The 16543-nt window shown below is 42.5% G+C and overlaps 3 protein-coding genes across 4 annotated transcripts in view; 1 reads left to right on the forward strand and 2 right to left on the reverse strand.

Moving 5' to 3' along the window:
- Positions 1–4694: 4694 nt before the first annotated feature.
- LOC116221117 (RING finger protein 10-like) lies at positions 4695–5247 on the reverse strand. Its single transcript, XM_031570806.2, has 2 exons — positions 5065–5247; positions 4695–4799 (listed from the first exon to the last, which is right to left on the reverse strand). The coding sequence occupies exons 1-2, from the start codon at positions 5225–5227 to the stop codon at positions 4732–4734; spliced, it is 231 nt and encodes a 76-aa protein (XP_031426666.1). The 5' UTR covers positions 5228–5247; the 3' UTR covers positions 4695–4731.
- Positions 5248–5311: 64 nt separating this feature from the next.
- Positions 5312–12927, forward strand: LOC116221115 (CD59 glycoprotein-like). Its single transcript, XM_031570803.2, has 4 exons — positions 5312–5559; positions 9640–9837; positions 11382–11471; positions 11577–12927. Exons 2-4 carry the CDS (start codon positions 9789–9791, stop codon positions 11744–11746), a joined length of 309 nt encoding a protein of 102 aa, XP_031426663.1. The 5' UTR covers positions 5312–5559; positions 9640–9788; the 3' UTR covers positions 11747–12927.
- Positions 12928–16096: 3169 nt separating this feature from the next.
- The window catches only part of rnf10 (ring finger protein 10), a 12336-nt gene continuing 11889 nt past the window's right edge, over positions 16097–16543 (reverse strand). For both annotated transcript variants that reach the window (XM_031570799.2, XM_031570798.2), the window contains exon 17: positions 16097–16543. This exon is cut by the window's right edge and continues 1094 nt beyond it. The gene's annotated coding sequence lies outside the window, so the exon portion shown is untranslated.

Raw genomic sequence — 16543 nt, forward strand, 5'->3', positions numbered from 1 at the left:
TAATAGTGAGTATTTTTTATTTCTGCCAATAGATTACCCTAAATCCTTTATCCTACACCTTTAAGTACCACGACAAAAGCTGCAGGGTTAAACATATTTGCACAAACTCCTCAAGCACAAATATATTTGCAGTCAGTATTTAATCATTTTGGAAGTATACATTTGACCTAGTGAGAACTTGAATACTTCCAAAACTATGGCTTAATAATCACCTGAATATTTGATAGTGAAATTGATATTTAAAAAGGTGTGGTTCTGCTATAATTCCTTTTCATATTTTGTAATTTTAGAGTGAAGCAGGAGGGGTCAGAGTCACCTGCACCCAGCTGTGTGTCTTTAAGGTCAATGCTTACACCACTAAACTTCAAAGAAGAATTTACACCTGATTCAAGGTGAGCTCAGCAGTTCTTTTATGGAGACTGGAATGTGGTTGATAAAAATTGCTATCATAAATTCTTCATGCCATCTACAAGTTCATTTTGCTATATTTTAAAACAGTGCTTACAGTTTTCTTTCTTTGGCACATTTTTAAAACAAATAGTGCTTTCCTCAAAATGATTCATACTCCACATTTGTGCTTTCACTCACACAGATCGATCTCCTTACTGGATTTTCTCTCGTCTTCAAATAATTGAATGCTTTTTGTAGGAAGTTTTAATCCCTTATTTTAGGCAATATTTTATGGTGAAAATGAATCTTCTTTGATATTGAAGAAAGTTTGCTTCTGCTATACAAGCTTTTGATGATAATTATGTTTTCATATTTGTGATTTTAGAGTGAAGCAGGAGAGATCAGAGTCACCTGCACCCAGCTGTGTGTCTTTAAGGTCCATGCTTACACCAATAATCTTCAAAGAAGAATTTACACCTGATTCAAGGTGAGCTCCGCAGTTATTTTATGGAGACTGGAAATGGTTGATGAGAATTGCTGTTATACATTTCAACATGACAAAGTCAATTTCACTAGATTTTAAAAACGGTGCTTACAGTTTTCTCAGCTGCTTTGGCACATTTCCTGAAACATTTCTGAACATTTTTAAAACAATAAGTGCTTCCTCAAAATAATTCATACTCCACATTTGTGCTTTCACTCACACTGATTGATCTCCATACTGGATTTTCTCTCGTCTTCAAATAATTGAATGCAATTTTGTAGGAAGTTGAATGGTGTTGTATAAAATCACTTGAAAGAGACTAGACAGTGCATTTAAGACCTGTTGGTTGGAAAAAGGGAAACATTTCCTGCTTGCCACAGTTCTTGTGAACCAAGTTTCTAAAAACGCAGACGCTTCAAAAACGCCTTGGCAAAGCGCGGCAGGCAAAACAGCCGCAGGCGCAACCAAATGGGGCGAGTGTGACATTGATGAGCTGTGCGCCTCCGTGCCTTGCACTGAAAAGTTAAGAATATTTGTACTTTTAAGCGCGCCGAAAAAACGCTAGAAAAATGCGTACACGAAAGGCGCGCCGTACCATAGGAAACAATGGTTTTGCTAGCGTCATGTGATGGAACCAGAAATATTGCTATTCTGTTGTTGTAAGACATTAACTAATCATCTAGCGGCACATATCCACCGCAGCTGGCAGAAACACTTCCTCCACGCTCGTAAAGGCCTTCTTGGTCTGTGCCACACGTCTAGCTACCAAGTAACTTGCCTTCAAAGCATTCTTCGATGTTTTAGCCCATGTCGAAATGGTCTTCTTTTGTATTTGAAGTCCGTTTTCTTTTCTTTTGAAATATTCCACCAGATTTTCAGCGAATGCTGGATGTCGCGTCGCCTCAAATTTGAAGGTTTGAGCGCCTCATTAGACAGCGTTAAAGCGCATTCGACACACTGCGTTCTGGGCTCAACGTCGTCACCTCCATTCACAAAATCAAATCTAATATAATCAGGGTTGTATTTACTCTGAATTTTAGTAGTTTTCAGTAGTTTGATATTACCAGTGCTGTCATTCTTTCGCTTGAGAAACTTCAAAAATGTTCTAGAACATTAGCCTAACTAAACGCCTCAACTTGATGACGCTGTAAAGTTCGAACAAGATAGGATTTTATTTTCATGATCTGTCTGTTTATATTGTGTTTAAAACATTGAATTTCAATCATAAATTGTATTAATATTTTCCTGAACTAAAAATCAGTTCTTCGTGGAAAATGATCTACAACTTGAAACATTGCCACGGCCCAGTGGTTGAGAAACACTGTTTTACACCACATTGGTGTGTAGTAGCAATTGAAAAATACTAACCTTGTGCAGATAGAGGCAAAATGTGGTTTTGGATTTTGTGTGTGGTCTTGTGTTTTGTGTGTCGAGTAATGCAGGGTGTGTTGTAAATCACCAGTGCTCATTACTCTGATCTAACTCTTATCTCATTTATTCGTTTCTGCAGTGAGTTCATAGCCAGTCTGTTAACAGAGGACCACTTCAGATGTACAGTGTGTACTGATGTGCTGAAGGACCCGGTCTCCATCCCCTGTGGGCACAGTTACTGCAAACAGTGCATCACCTCATACTGGGCCCAGCCTATCCATGCAGGACACTATGCTTGTCCCCAATGCTCACAGTCATACAGCTCCCTTCCTGAACTTTGCACAAATTCAGCCTTAGCGGAAGTGGTCCAGAAGCTCCAGCATTTCAGTCCTGTTCTACCTACTCACTGCTACGCTGGTCCTGGAGATGTGGCCTGTGATTTCTGCACTGGGAAGAAACTCAGAGCTGTGAAATCCTGTCTGACCTGCACTGCCTCCTATTGTGAGTCTCATGTCAGGCAGCACTACACAGTTCCAGCCCTGCAGAGACACACACTGGTGGAACCTGGACACCAAGACAAAAAACTCCTGGAGCAGTGTGACATTAAAACGGGAGACTTAAAACAGGTCAGGTATAAACATGAATTATTGACTATGCGGCAGCTGTGTTTCATATTCAGTTATTATCAGTCTGTAAGGATGGCCTAGGCTTGCCCCACTCAGCAGAGTTCAGTCACTGGTCAGGTTTGAAATAGGTGTAACTGACCACATCTCCTGATGTTCATTTTCACAGAATGACCAAAGCCATGAACACATGGCAGGAAAGTATGGCAAGCATCTGGACCAGTTTACAGCTGTTTTGCAAAACTGTGACGCACTGAATGCTACACACAGAAATCTGCAGGAGAAGTTGCAGCAGAAACTACTGGTGCTTCCACAAAGGATGCAGGAGCTGCCAGAGTTGGAAGAGATGCAGAAACTTCTTCAACAACAGCGGCAGGAGCAGCTACAGCTGCAGCGGCAGCAGCAGCTGCAGGAGCGGCAGGGGCAGCTGCAGGAACAGCTACGGCAGCTGCAGGAACAGCTACGGCAGCAGCGGCAGCTGGAGCAGCAAGAGCTGTTGCAGCCAAGGTGGCAGGAGCAGCATCTGCAAGAGCCGCTACGGCTGCAGATGCAGGAGCCGCAGCGGGAGCTGCAGGAGCGGCTACCGCTGCAGGAGCGGCAGCGGCACCGGGAGCTGCGGAGGCAGGAGCTGCAGCGACAGCGACAGTGGGAGCTGCAGGAGCGGCAGCGGGAGCTGCAGCTACAGGAGCTGCAGCTGCAGGAACAGCTAAAGCAGCAGTGGTGGCAGCAGGACTAGCTGCAGCAGGATGACCAAAACCACAAGCAGATGTTGGAAAAACAGGACAGAGGTGTGCATGGCAACAGCCAGGATGCTGCTATTGTGCAGAAGAGTCCACATCAGGGGATAACAGGGTGATATTTCATTTCCACACCCACACCTTTATGTGTAATAATACCACACTGTGATGCAAATTATACACATGATACTCCTAAACACAAATAATCTGATTGGAGCATCTAGGCTGCTAGAAGATGGGACATGATGATGTTTTGTTAAAGCATAAGTTTCCGTTCATAAAGCCTGCCTGGTTGATTTGCCCATTTTTGTTTTTCTTTCATCAACTGATTTGAAACAACAATTTGGAAATGAATTGGTGTATAATTAGAGTATACTGAATATTGTGTATGGCAGTGTAGTCATGATGTTACTTCTGCAAATGTATCAGTTTTTGTTCAAATAGATCCTTACTCACTGGCACCTTCCACTTTCACAAAGCACTGGTGACCCTAAAATACTACCCAGGGCCTCGGTTTCTCAGCACTAGTGTCGAGATATGACTGACCAAGCAAATTACGACCGTGCCGAGGGCTGGTTGAGCATTTGAGAATCTAAGCTTACTAAGACTAGGTCTTACAATGACAATATTCCCTTTGGTTGTGTATAATTATCTTTATTCATTCCAACTTTAGGTCAGCTTTTTTTTTTGTATTACGTGAAGTTGACCTACATTTTTTTATTACATTTAAAGAACCCTCAAAACATAAATATTATGTATAATTTCCTCTTACGTTTGTCTTTACACTCAATACATGGCATAGCAGATCAGCGGTCAGCACATCTCTATGGTTTCTCTCTCTCTCCCTCACACACACACACACACACACACACACACACACACACACACACACACACACACACACACACACACACAAAGCAATAGTGATGTGGGGTTGGACGAGTATTAAAGGAACCGGAAACCGGAAAATGGCCAGGACATTGGGAGGACCCACAGGGTAGATTAGTTTGACTTGGGATGGTCATTTGAATGAGAGCATTACTAAACTGACCCTCTTTGTTTCATTTATTGTTTTCTTAATCAGGAGTGTGTGTGTGTGTGTGTGTGCAAGCCTGCACGGTGTCGTCTACTTGGTGTGAACCATAGAGGTGCTGAACAGAAGCTTCTGCTTTTTCTTCTTCCCCCCTTTCTCTTCTGAAAAACAGAGTAACCTCAGACAGGGACACAGAGTTAGTCAGTTAGGCTTTGACTCAATGGATCCAGAGACTAACATCTAAAACTGGCCATAGGTGCACCATATCAAAAAAAGCACATGATGGAACTAAATTACACAAACTGTAAACTCACAGGAGAAAAGTCAGTAGGATTGTGGTACACACACACACAAACAATAACGCACATATGAATGCACTAACACACAGACGCGTGTGTGCACACACACACACACACACACACACACCTGGCATGGGAGTAGGCTGAGGGGTGGCTGGAGGCCCGTGGTCCAGCTGCATCAGGGCCTTCTCAAAGGCCTGGCTGAAGGAGTTCTGGAAGCTGGGCACAGGAACCCGGTCTGAGCCGTCACTCTCCCCATCACTGTCTGCCACTGGGGGAGCCAGCAGCATGTCTGCTAACAGACCAAAACAGACAGAGGAGAGGAGAGGAGGGGGAGGGGGGGAGGAGGAGAAGAGACGAGGGGGGAGGAGAGGAGGGATGAAAGGAAAAGACGGTTGGCAGATTTCAAACCAGGTCATCTGAGGACGAGAGGAGAGCGGGTGGGGAAGAGTGCAGAATTAGGACAAGAAGCAACATGCTTAGTCAGGTCTGAGACGTCTGGAATTAGCCAGAGGATAGAATTTGTCTTTTTACGAGGCAGACAGATCTAGGTTAGACTCCAGGCAGACATTTTGTTCGAGACAACATATTTGCAGCGAAAGAGAAGTTAATTCAACAGAAGGTGAGAATATAAGGATTGTGTAAATTGATCAGACAGAGAGGGACTAAGTAGCCTAAAGGATGAATATTTAAGTTTGTATCAGGACTGTTTAGGCTACTATGTCCGTGACCATTGCGTAGTCAGTATGTTGTTGAGATTGTGTTTTCATGTGTGATCTAACCTACTATAATAGAAATGTTTTCCATGAACATGTTTTTAGCAAGCTAGGTGCTTGAACTTTCATCAGGTACATCATTGTATTAGTTTTTTTAGGTTGAAACTTGTTTCAGTCTGGTTTCAGTTTCAAGCTCTTGAGCCTCCCTGAGTTCGTCTCCCCTGACGTTCCTTTTGTCAAATATGTGTTTTACACAAGGGCGCAGTACCTCACATTAGTGACTAAGGCCCCATCCACATTACCCCGGGTAAATGTAGAAACGCATAAATACACTAATGCGGCGTATTCGGACACTGAGAACGGAGCTTTTCGAATAGGCTCCTCTAGCCCTGCCAAAAAGTTTCCGGGTTAGGTAATGCTAGCGTTGGTATAGCAACGGACGCTCAAGAGTCGTTCGAAAGCCAATATGACGTCACCCTGACCTTATTTGGCAGCCGGACACTATTTGGCATGACACAGCCAAAACCCCCGCTACGCCACTGACAGGTAGGAGTAACATTCCGTGTTTTCACAGAAACCTAATAATAATAATAATAAAACTTTATTTATATAGCACCTTTCATGCAAAAGAATGCAGCTCAAAGTGCTTTACAGCAAATACATAATATGCACAAAGAAATGACATGCACATAAAAATAGACATCAAAGAAACATAACAAAGATATAGTGCAAAAAAATATATATATATATAATTATAATTATAATTATAGGGATATATTTAATCCAACCCCTTAATATCACCAGTAGAGATTTAAATTAAATTAAAAGTATTTATATATATATATAGTGCGAAGTGGTAGCTAGTTAAAGGCTAATGTGAAGAGGTACGTTTTTAGTTTTCTTTTAAAGATGTTAAGCGAGCTGGCTTCCCTGATGTCTATAGGCAGTATGTTCCATAGCACTGGGGCGTAATTGACAAATGCTGCGTCCCCGATTTTCCTACGGCTTTTGCTGGGAACCTCCAATAAACCAGCATTCGATGATCGCAGTGTTCTTGAGGGCAAGTATTTGACTAGGGAGTTTGCAATGTAACTTGGTCCTAGCCCATTAAGGGCTTTGTATATTAGGAGAAGGACCTTAAAGTCAATTCTAAAAGTTACTGGAAGCCAGTGCAGAGCAGCTAAAACTGGACTAATGTGCTCTCTCCTCTTGGTTCTGGTTAATAGCCGAGCTGCAGAGTTTTGAATGAGCTGAAGTCTCTCAGTTGTTTTTTTTTGGGAGGCCAGTAAATACTAAATACTGACAGGTAGGACTATTCAGTGTTTTCACAGAAACCCAAGAATTTTTTTCTGCATGTGCTATGGGGGAGCTCCGCGTTCTACTGAGGGTGCTTTGAAATGAGGGTGAGGGTTCTCTACTACAACACCTCCCCACCATATCGTCTGTCATCTGTTTACATATTTGCTCTCAAAAGCGTCTTTTGGGTCCATGAAAAGCAATGTACAATTTGTAATAATTGTATTATTATCATTAGGCTGCCTCCGACGGACGCGTACATAGCCGCGTTCATTTGCGACCGTCACTGACTAAATGCATGAAGCATGTTATAGATTCCGCAATCCCAATTATTTCACTTATTTCAATGGGGGTCAAGGTTGGGCGCCAGGTGACCACTAGATCACCACCAGCATGTCAGACAGAGTGAAATTAAACTAAACACAAATAGTTCAATTCATTTTAAAGCTAAAGAGGGCGAATTAGAATAGCAGATATAATAAACAAAAAAAAAGTCAGAGTCAGATATGCGTTAAAAAAGCATATATTATTTCAGTTCACAATCATCAATAATCACATAGAACCTTTGTTTAACTCCAAACATGCGAGGTGGATGTTTCTGGAGTATTGGTCTTCTAGGACCAACCTGGGCGTTCATGCTCAATGATTTTTTCAAACGTGGATATTTAGGTAGAAAAAACCGATGCATTGTTGATGTTAACTTGAAACTACCGCGCACTAGCTCGCTTTCTCCTTCAACCGTCCGAGATTGTGCGACGTAAAAAATTGGGTCAAAGGTTATTACAGAATGATTGCTCTGTGTCTAAAACAATCTGTTAATTTCAATCTGTTATTATTTTATTTTGTGAGTGAAATATTATTATCACACAATAAATAACGCAAGATGAAATTAAATAACAATAATAAATTAAACATTATTTTCTTGGGGCTGCTATGGCTAATCCAGGGGGAGCTTTAGGACATCCTTGCGCATAACGTGATGAAAAGGCTTAACGTAGCTTAATATTCCAAAACATTACATAAAACATAAATACCTCCACCTGTCAAAATATCAAAACCGAAGTCCAATGATTATTGACGATATGTTATTGAGCGTTTTTCATTGATGGCATGAGGAAGGCTTAACGTAACTAAATGTTCCAAAACAGCGATCACAAATGTGTCGATTTCCATTCAGTTCAGAAATGTTGGGTGTGAATTTCTTGTACATTAAGAGCGTACTGAGGAAATAACCACGAGCATTGAAGTACATTAAAGGCCTCAAATGAACTAATTTAAAAACATTTCAGTGATTCACATTCAGATGACTGTTTGCAGTGACATGGATGGGGACAGAGAGCACACGACACCAAATTATATGAATTGACTGAGGGCATTATGGATAATAAAAGAAAAAGATTTGCCGAATACAAACGGACTATCCAACCTGTGTGTGAAGACATTTGTCCAGCAGGGGGCAGTAGCAGAACAGTTATGAAGACAATCTGCTCTTTTCATCAGACCCTTAAAATGATAGAGAGACTATCTTTTAAATGATAGAGAGACTATCTTTTTCAACTCTCTCTTCCCACGGTTACCAAGGTGGTGCTCAACGGGGCTCTCTGGAAAGGGCTTCTTGCTCAGGTATCTAGCGTGGCTTTTCCCTGCCTGAGTCAAGTTTATGTGCGTGTGTGTGTGAGCGTGCGTGCGTGTGTGTGTGTGTGTGAGCATGTGTGTGTGTGCGCGTGTATGTGAGCGTGTGTGCGTGTGTGTGTGAGCGTGTGTGTCTGTTTGTGCGTGCGTGTGTGTGTGTGAGCATGTGTGTGTGTTTGCGTGTGTGTGAGCGTGCGTGCGTGTGTGTGTGTGTGTGTGTGTGTGTGTGTGTGTGTGAGCATGTGTGTGAGCATGTGCGTGTGTGCGCGTGTATGTGAGCGTGTGTGTGTGTGCGTGTGTGTGTCTGTGTGTGCGTGCGTGTGTGTGTGTGTGTGTGTGAGCATGTGTGTGTGTGTGTGAGCATGTGTGTGTGTGAGCGTGTATGTGAGCATGTGTGTGTGTGTGTGTGAGCGTGTGTGTCTGTGTGTGTGAGTGTGTGTGTGAGTGTGTGTGTCACAGCTATCATCAACATTTCACCCTAAAGAGGTCAGAAGAAAATTACTTATTTACAACAATGTATTGACGATTCACCAATTTGTGTGTGTGTGTGTAAGTGTGTGTTAAACAAAGTCACATTTAAAACCATACAGGATACTCTTTTTTGCCATATTTGGGGTAACCCAGCATTGTTAATGTTCCATGCATGAAAGTATATTGCTGAATTAAAGTGGAGTTTTAAAAAAGAGGCAGTGCTTTTAGAAAAGTTTCTTTTTTAATTATCACACCATTTTACAAGAAAGTAGCCCCTGCTACTGTGGTTAAACAAAGGTCCAAGGTCACTCTATTTCAAAAACCACTGGCTGTTATGTGAAGACCTTTGTGTTGAGTGCGCGACTAGCAGGCTCTCTCTCTCCCTGTGTGTGTGTGTGTGTGTGTGTGTGTGTGTGTGTGTGTGTGTGTGTGTGTGTGTGTGTGTGTGTATGTGCTTTTATGTTGAGAGCGCGACTAGCAGGCTCTCTCTCTCTCTGTGTGTGTGTGTGTGTGTGTGTGTGTGTGTGTGTGTGTGTGCCTTGCCCCAGAAGGCAAATCTCATCTAACCACTTCCCCTTCTCTGTAAGCCCCACAGCTGCGATTCGTTTCTACAGAAGCGACAACCCCTTCCTCTCCTCCCCACCTCACCAGTGAAATCACCCTACATCTCACCCACAAGATCTTACCCGCTTGGCCCCCGACCAGTACCACACTTGTGCTGTCAAAACCTCTCAAGATGTCTCTGAAGATAGCCCTTGTACTGGCCAGCGTGTTGTCCACTGCAGGTGAGGCATGGCGTTCTCAACATGGCCGTTAAACACCCCTGTTTAAGAAATGGCATTTGATGAGATGCAGTTTAGAGACATGGTCTAATGTATTTGATGAGATGCAGTTTGGAGACATGGTCTAATGTCTTTGATGAGATGCAGTTTAGAGACATGGTCTAAGGTCTTTGTTGAGATGCAGTTTAGAGACATGGTCTAATGTATTTGATGAGATGCGGTTTAGAGACATGGTCTAATGTCTTTGATGAGATGCAGTTTAGAGACATGGTCTAAGGTCTTTGATGAGATGCAGTTTAGAGACATGGTCTAATGTCTTTGATGAGATGCAGTTTAGAGACATGGTCTAAGGTCTTTGATGAGATGCAGTTTAGAGACATGGTCTAAGGTCTTTGCCAGTTGGGTGCACCTGTTGGGTCCTGTTTGTTGTCTGGTGAGGTTTAGTAATGGACTGTCTGACTGGTGAATTCAAACAGCTCAGAGATGAGATTGAGTACCGGAGCAGCCAGAGCTGAACAAACAACAGGAACTCAGTCATGTACGCGCATGAAAAAGGGAATGCGTTTTTGAGAGATTTTTGATTTGCTGTTCAGATCGTTGTTTTTGAGGTATTATGTGTCAGGCACTATATATTTGTGTCTTTTTTTTCAAACTCTTGAGATTTAACGTCTTTGACAATGAGATATTGAATGTGAAGAAATATGTGTATACGTATGTCTTTGTCCATTTGCTATTCAAAGCCAGAGCCATTAGGTTAAACCCATTTTCTTTAAATATCAGTTTCTGTATATTTTGGTATGTGAGTATGAAAATACATTTATGATGTAGATTCCCACATATATTTTAATTCCATAACATGGGCACAGACTACAGCATAGATGGCTGCACAGTTTAACACCTCTTACTGTCTCTCCTGTGTCACAGTTTAACACCTCTTACTATCTCCCTGCACAGTTTAACACCTCTTACTATCTCCCCTGTGGCACAGTTTAACACCTCTTACAGTCTCCTGTGTCACAGTTTAACACCTCTTACTATCTCCCTTGTGGCACAGTTTAACACCTCTTACTATCTCCCCTGTGGCACAGTTTAACACCCCTTACTATCTCTCTGCACAGTTTAACACCTCTTACTGTCTCTCCTGTGTCACAGTCTAACACCTCTAACTATCTCCCTTGTGGCACAGTTTAACACCTCTTACTATCCCCCTGCACAGTTTAACACCTCTTACTGTCTCTCCTGTGGCACAGTTTAACACCTCGTACTATCTCCCCTGTGGTCATGTCATGGAATATGCAAACCCCACTTGTCCTACTTGGAATCAGATTTCATAAGAACAAAAGAGAACAAAAGTCAGTCGTGTCCAGCCACCTACAGTCTTATTATTATTATTATTATTAGTATTGTTGTTGTTGTTATATTGCAGTTATGGTAGTTGTACTACTAGTAGTAGTAGTGGTAATTGATAATTTTTTCTTTAGGTAGGTCTTTCTATCACATCGCTTTCCTGTTTTCTACATTGATACTGTTTTTCTTTATTCTTTTAGATTTCCTGAAGTGTTACAACTGTGCTGGGGATCAATGCACTGATAATCCATTGACTTGCCCTCAAGGGTTTGATCGCTGTATGATATCAAGTGAGTCTGCGGCACTACACAGACATATTAAATCAATAGGTTTGTTTCTCTGAAGTCACTGATTTGCAAAAAAACTTGTTTTTGGACATCTCTTTCTTCTTCCAGACACTGCTGTGGGAACCGCAAAGGCATGTGGCTCTCAAGCTTTATGCAATGTTGCACAACAACTGAAAGTAAACTGCTGCGAGGAGGATCTGTGTAACGGCGCAGGGACCATTGGGAAGAACCTCCTGCTCCTGCTGGTGCCGGTGGCCTCCATCTTTGTGCTCTCCTGAGCTGAGAGCTCCACCCTCCTCCTCCACCACTGGCCCCAGTTCAGCTCCACCCTCCTCCTCTTCCTCCTCCACCACCAGTTCAGCGCTGTAATCATTCCTCTAGTCCAGGGGTGTCAAACTCAAATACACAGAGGGCCAAATTTAAAAACTCCGTCCAAGTCTGGGGCCGGACAAAAAAAAGATATATGTAAACATGAACTTAAGTTTAACACAGGCCTATTGAATCTGGGACAAGCAGACTTAATCTTAGGCCTATTAGTTATTGTCTATAAACACAGAGATCAAATTTCTAAATAAAATAAACATCATTGGCATTCATTTCCTATGCCTCTCTTTTCTGCATATCGCAGGAGCTCCATTTGTGGTCAGTCCAACAAGTTTGACCCAAGGCGGCCCCATTTAATTTACACATTTGGATACCTCTTCAAAGAGATCTTTCCCCTTAGTGTGCCATGCATTGATTTAAATCCCAAAAGTTCCTCTATAAGGCACTCCACGGATGCAGATTGACAGCTGGGCAGTATCAGATGTGTCGCTGCTCTCATCCACAGCAAGGGAGTATGCAATTAAATCTTTTCCCTTTCCCATCAGCTGTTGTTGTAGATCGGTGGCAAGGTCACATACACAATCAGCAACAGTGTTTCTGCTCAGGCTCACATTTAAAAATGCTTGCCTTTTATCAGAGCACACGATGTCGCAAACATTTATCATGCAGTTCTTGACAAACTCTCCCTCGGTAAAGGGTTGGGCTTCTTTAGCGATCTCCGCTACTACAATAAAGTTTGCCTTTACAGCAACCTCACTTTGTGATTTGGCTTTTACGAACACAGTCTGCTGTGACACCAGGGTTCTTTTCAACTCCTCTTCTGGAGCTTCTGTTTCATGTCCAGATGTTTGTACTAGTCTTGGTGTTTCGTTTCATAGTGCCGTCTTAAATATATTCTTTCATTACAGCCACATCGGCTCTGCCCACAAGACAAACAGGTTTGCCCTTTACATCGGTAAACATATATTCTGCCTCCCACCACGCTCCTCCTCGCGTTTGCGCGTGTAAATTGACGTAGGCTACCAACACGGTGGCAGTGCAATGTGGGACTTGCAGTATTAGTGGTGCATGCGACATACCGGTGGCCGCGGCAGACCAGCTCTGATAGACATTACATATTATCTGGCGGGCCAAACAAAATTACACCGTGGCTCATTCGAATCAATGGAACTTTTTGCAACATTCTGAGGAGCCAGTGGGCCAGATGAAATCGCTTGGCGGGCCGGATCTGGCCCGCGGGCCTTGCGTTTGACATGTGCTCTAGTCACTTCCTCATCAGGGCTCACCTGAACACATGTGTCTATCCTGAATGTTTAAATTGGGTTTCAATCAATTGCATATATATATAAAATACTAAAACATGAAACTAATATCTGTTTACTTAGTGATCACTGTGATTTGCTTACTCTTTGGAAAATTAATAATGTTCAATAAAAAGATCATATTTGTACGGAAGCATAATGTATTTACTTGAGGAATTCGTTTTCCGAATGTATTATCTCTACTATTCTACTATTGTTGAAGTTGTTGAGCTTCTTTTTGTTTTATTTTGTCTTTTTTCTTTTGCTTTCAATAAATATCATTACAGTCTCTACTGTGCAAAGTTAACTCTCTGTGTCTCTGGCTATCTTTATCCCTCCACCACAGACTTTGGCCTTTTTTCATCTGCCTTCTGAACTGTCGCCTTTCTATATTCTGCCTGTTCCTCATAACCTCATCTCTCTCTTCCTCTTTTATGGCATGCTTTTAAGTGCAGACAAACAAATGAATCCTAACTTTGTTGCATGCAATTCATATCTTTTGTTCTGATATTTAAATGAGTAATTGACTGTTTTTTGTTCTGATGTTTCTTGTGCTTGTGAGCTTTGTTTTAAATGCCGCAAAAGACATAGTCTCATCACTCTGAGTAACATGAATGGTAAATGGCTTAAAGCCTTAAACCATTCGGGCAGTCCTTTCAAAATCATTTGCCACAAGTAGCCGAGACCAACGGCTGCTGCTTGATCTGTCCATTGTTTTTCTGTTGCTCCTGCTAGCCATCCTTTCCTATGCTAGCTCACGCCCAAGTGGACCTTACTTTTTATATTGCCTATCTCTGGGTATATCAAACATTTCGGGCAATTCTGGGCCCATGACCTGTTGTCAGATTTGAATTGCACGGAGACTCGTGCATCCCCAGTTACTGGTATAACCTACAGAATGAAAAAGTAAACGGAGGAATAAACTGCTCGAAGACACAGTTGTGGGAACTTCATCCATAAGGGAAACCAAAGAGAATTTATTAATGCGCACACAAGGTTATATGTGGATGGATCACATGTCCATATTGACCCATATCATTGGCTGTCACTTGCCCAACATCCACAATGCTGTACATCCACATTCCCATGTTATACAATTGAGAGCATACCCATTCCATGTATGTTAACACTAAGCACAATGTAGAGTGAAGCACTTGGTAGTATAGCTCAAGTTGTATGTAGGTGACTGCCATGCTCATGTAATGCTCCTACACATGTTCAGTACATATTCCTAGATTGTATTCGGAGGACTAGAGCTGCAAGTGGTGTAATAGTCCAGGCAAAGTAGCCTTTTACGACAGACTAATTGTAAAATATATTTTTTTTCAGCATAGATCATTTCAATGAGGTGTCCAGAACAACATAATAAAAGTCCTAAGAAATCCTAGTTGAGGAAATATGTTAAATTCTCATCAATCCGAGATGTGTGCCAATAAGGCCAGGCAACAATACACCCCAATGGGGCTATTTTTTCCTTTACTCCTATCAAAATGAAACTTTACACAAGGAAAGTACCCATGAAAAGTAAAACATTTTGTATTACAAGTTTCTTTGAAAAAAAAATGTAATATGAAAATGAGCTATACACTAATCAAATGAGTCTGCCTACAGGTGGGAGATTGATCATCTGGTGACCTGGTGTGGACAGAACAACCTGGAGCTGAAAACAGTGGTGGTTGTAGATTTCAGAAGCCCCTGAACCCAGCCCCTCCCACCCCCATCACCCTGAGTGACTCCCCAGTTGACAGTGTGGAGTCCATCCGTTTCCTGGGCACCATCATCTCCCAGGAGGACCTCAAGTGGGAGCTGAACATCATCTCCCTCACCAAAAAAGCACATCAGAGGATGTACTTCCTGCAGCAGCTGAAGAAGTTCAACCTGCCAAAGGCAATGATGGTGAACTTTTACACCTCCATCATTGAGTCCATCCTCACCTCCTCCATCACCATCTGATACGCTGCTGCCACTGCCAAGGACAAAAGCAGACTGCAGCGTGTAATTCGTTCTGCTGAGAAAGTGATTGGCTGCAATTTGCCATCTCTCCAGGACCTGTATGCATCCAGGACCCTGAAGCGTGCAGGGAAGATTATGGCCGACCCCTCCCACCCTGGACAAACTCCTTGTGACACTCCCCTCTGGCAGAAGGCTGCGGTCTATCAGTACCAAAACCTCACGCCACCAGAGCAGCTTCTTCCCGTCTGCGGTTGGCCTCATCAACAAGGCCCGGGAACCCCGCCCCCCAACACAGACTCTTATCCCGCACTCTTATTTGCACACTCCTGCATAGATTTGTATTACAAGTTTTTTTTTTTTATTAATTTGAATATGCACATGAGCTCTACACTTATTGAATATGTCCTAATTGGCATAGGCAGAAACACCATTCATATGTATGACAAATACATTGGCCCAATCTTCATCCAATCATCCTACTGCCAATGGGTGATAGCAATGCTGCTTTTAGACTGGCCTCTAGCCTGAAAACTGCCTAGCTTGGTAGTACCTGCCAGGGGTATAACCCCCGACGGTATAGTCTTCAGGGTCACGGAGGCACACAAGCTCAACACCCTCGGTATCCAAGATTTATTCTGTGGTGGTGTTTAACTTGCTGGATATCTGAATGAGGAAACTCAGTGAGACCAGTACAATACTCCTGATAGGATATGATGATGCTTTGTTAGAGTGCAAGTTTCCGTTCATAAAGCCTGCTTGATGGATATTTTCATTTTTGCTTCTCTCATCACCTGACTAATTTTCTTCGAATAGATACTTACCCACTAGCACCTACTATTTTCACAAAGCACTGATGATGGCACCTACCACTTTCACAAAGCACTGATGATGGCACCTACCACTTTCACAAGGCACCGATGACCATAACATACTACCCAGGGCCTCGGTTTCTCAGCACCAGGGTTGAGATATGACTGACCAAGCAAGTTACGGCCGTGCCGAGGGCTGGTTTCGAGGTAATAATAAAAAAATGACAACACTTCCACTAGCTGTGTATAATCATCTTTATTCATTCCAACTTTAGGTCAGTTTAAGCTTCTTTTTTTCCTGTGAAGTTGACCCTTAAAAATGAAAGTATATTTAAAGAACCCTCAAAACAAAAATATTCTGTATAATTTCCTCTTACGTCTGTCTTTACACTCAATACATATCAAAGCAGATCAGCACTTCTCTATGGTCACACACACACACACACACACACACACACACACACACACACACAGTGCTGCGGGGTTTGGACAAGGATTACAGGAACCGGAAAACAGGCCAGGACACTAGGAGGATCCACAGGGTAAACTAGTTTGACTTGGGATGGTAGTTTGAATGACAGCATTGCTAAACTGACCATCTTTGTTTCATTTGTTATTTTCTAAATCCACATCAATCTGAATTGGCCATAAACCTTTTTACATCTGCACATGTTAAGATGGATGCACA

The sequence above is a fragment of the Clupea harengus genome, chromosome 7, assembly GCF_900700415.2.
Source record: "Clupea harengus chromosome 7, Ch_v2.0.2, whole genome shotgun sequence".
Taxonomy (NCBI): Eukaryota; Metazoa; Chordata; class Actinopteri; order Clupeiformes; family Clupeidae; genus Clupea; species Clupea harengus.

Bases quoted from the DNA above. Each gene is read 5' to 3' on its own strand.
- LOC116221117 (XM_031570806.2), bottom strand. From the start codon at position 5,227: ATGCTGCTGGCTCCCCCAGTGGCAGACAGTGATGGGGAGAGTGACGGC. The intron at 4,800-5,064 runs GTGTGTGTGTGT...TCTGTTTTTCAG, and splicing joins TCAGCCTACTCCCATGCCAG to AAGAGAAAGGGGGGAAGAAG.
- LOC116221115 (XM_031570803.2), top strand. From the start codon at position 9,789: ATGTCTCTGAAGATAGCCCTTGTACTGGCCAGCGTGTTGTCCACTGCA. The intron at 9,838-11,381 runs GTGAGGCATGGC...TTATTCTTTTAG, and splicing joins CAGCGTGTTGTCCACTGCAG to ATTTCCTGAAGTGTTACAAC. The intron at 11,472-11,576 runs GTGAGTCTGCGG...TTCTTCTTCCAG, and splicing joins TGATCGCTGTATGATATCAA to ACACTGCTGTGGGAACCGCA.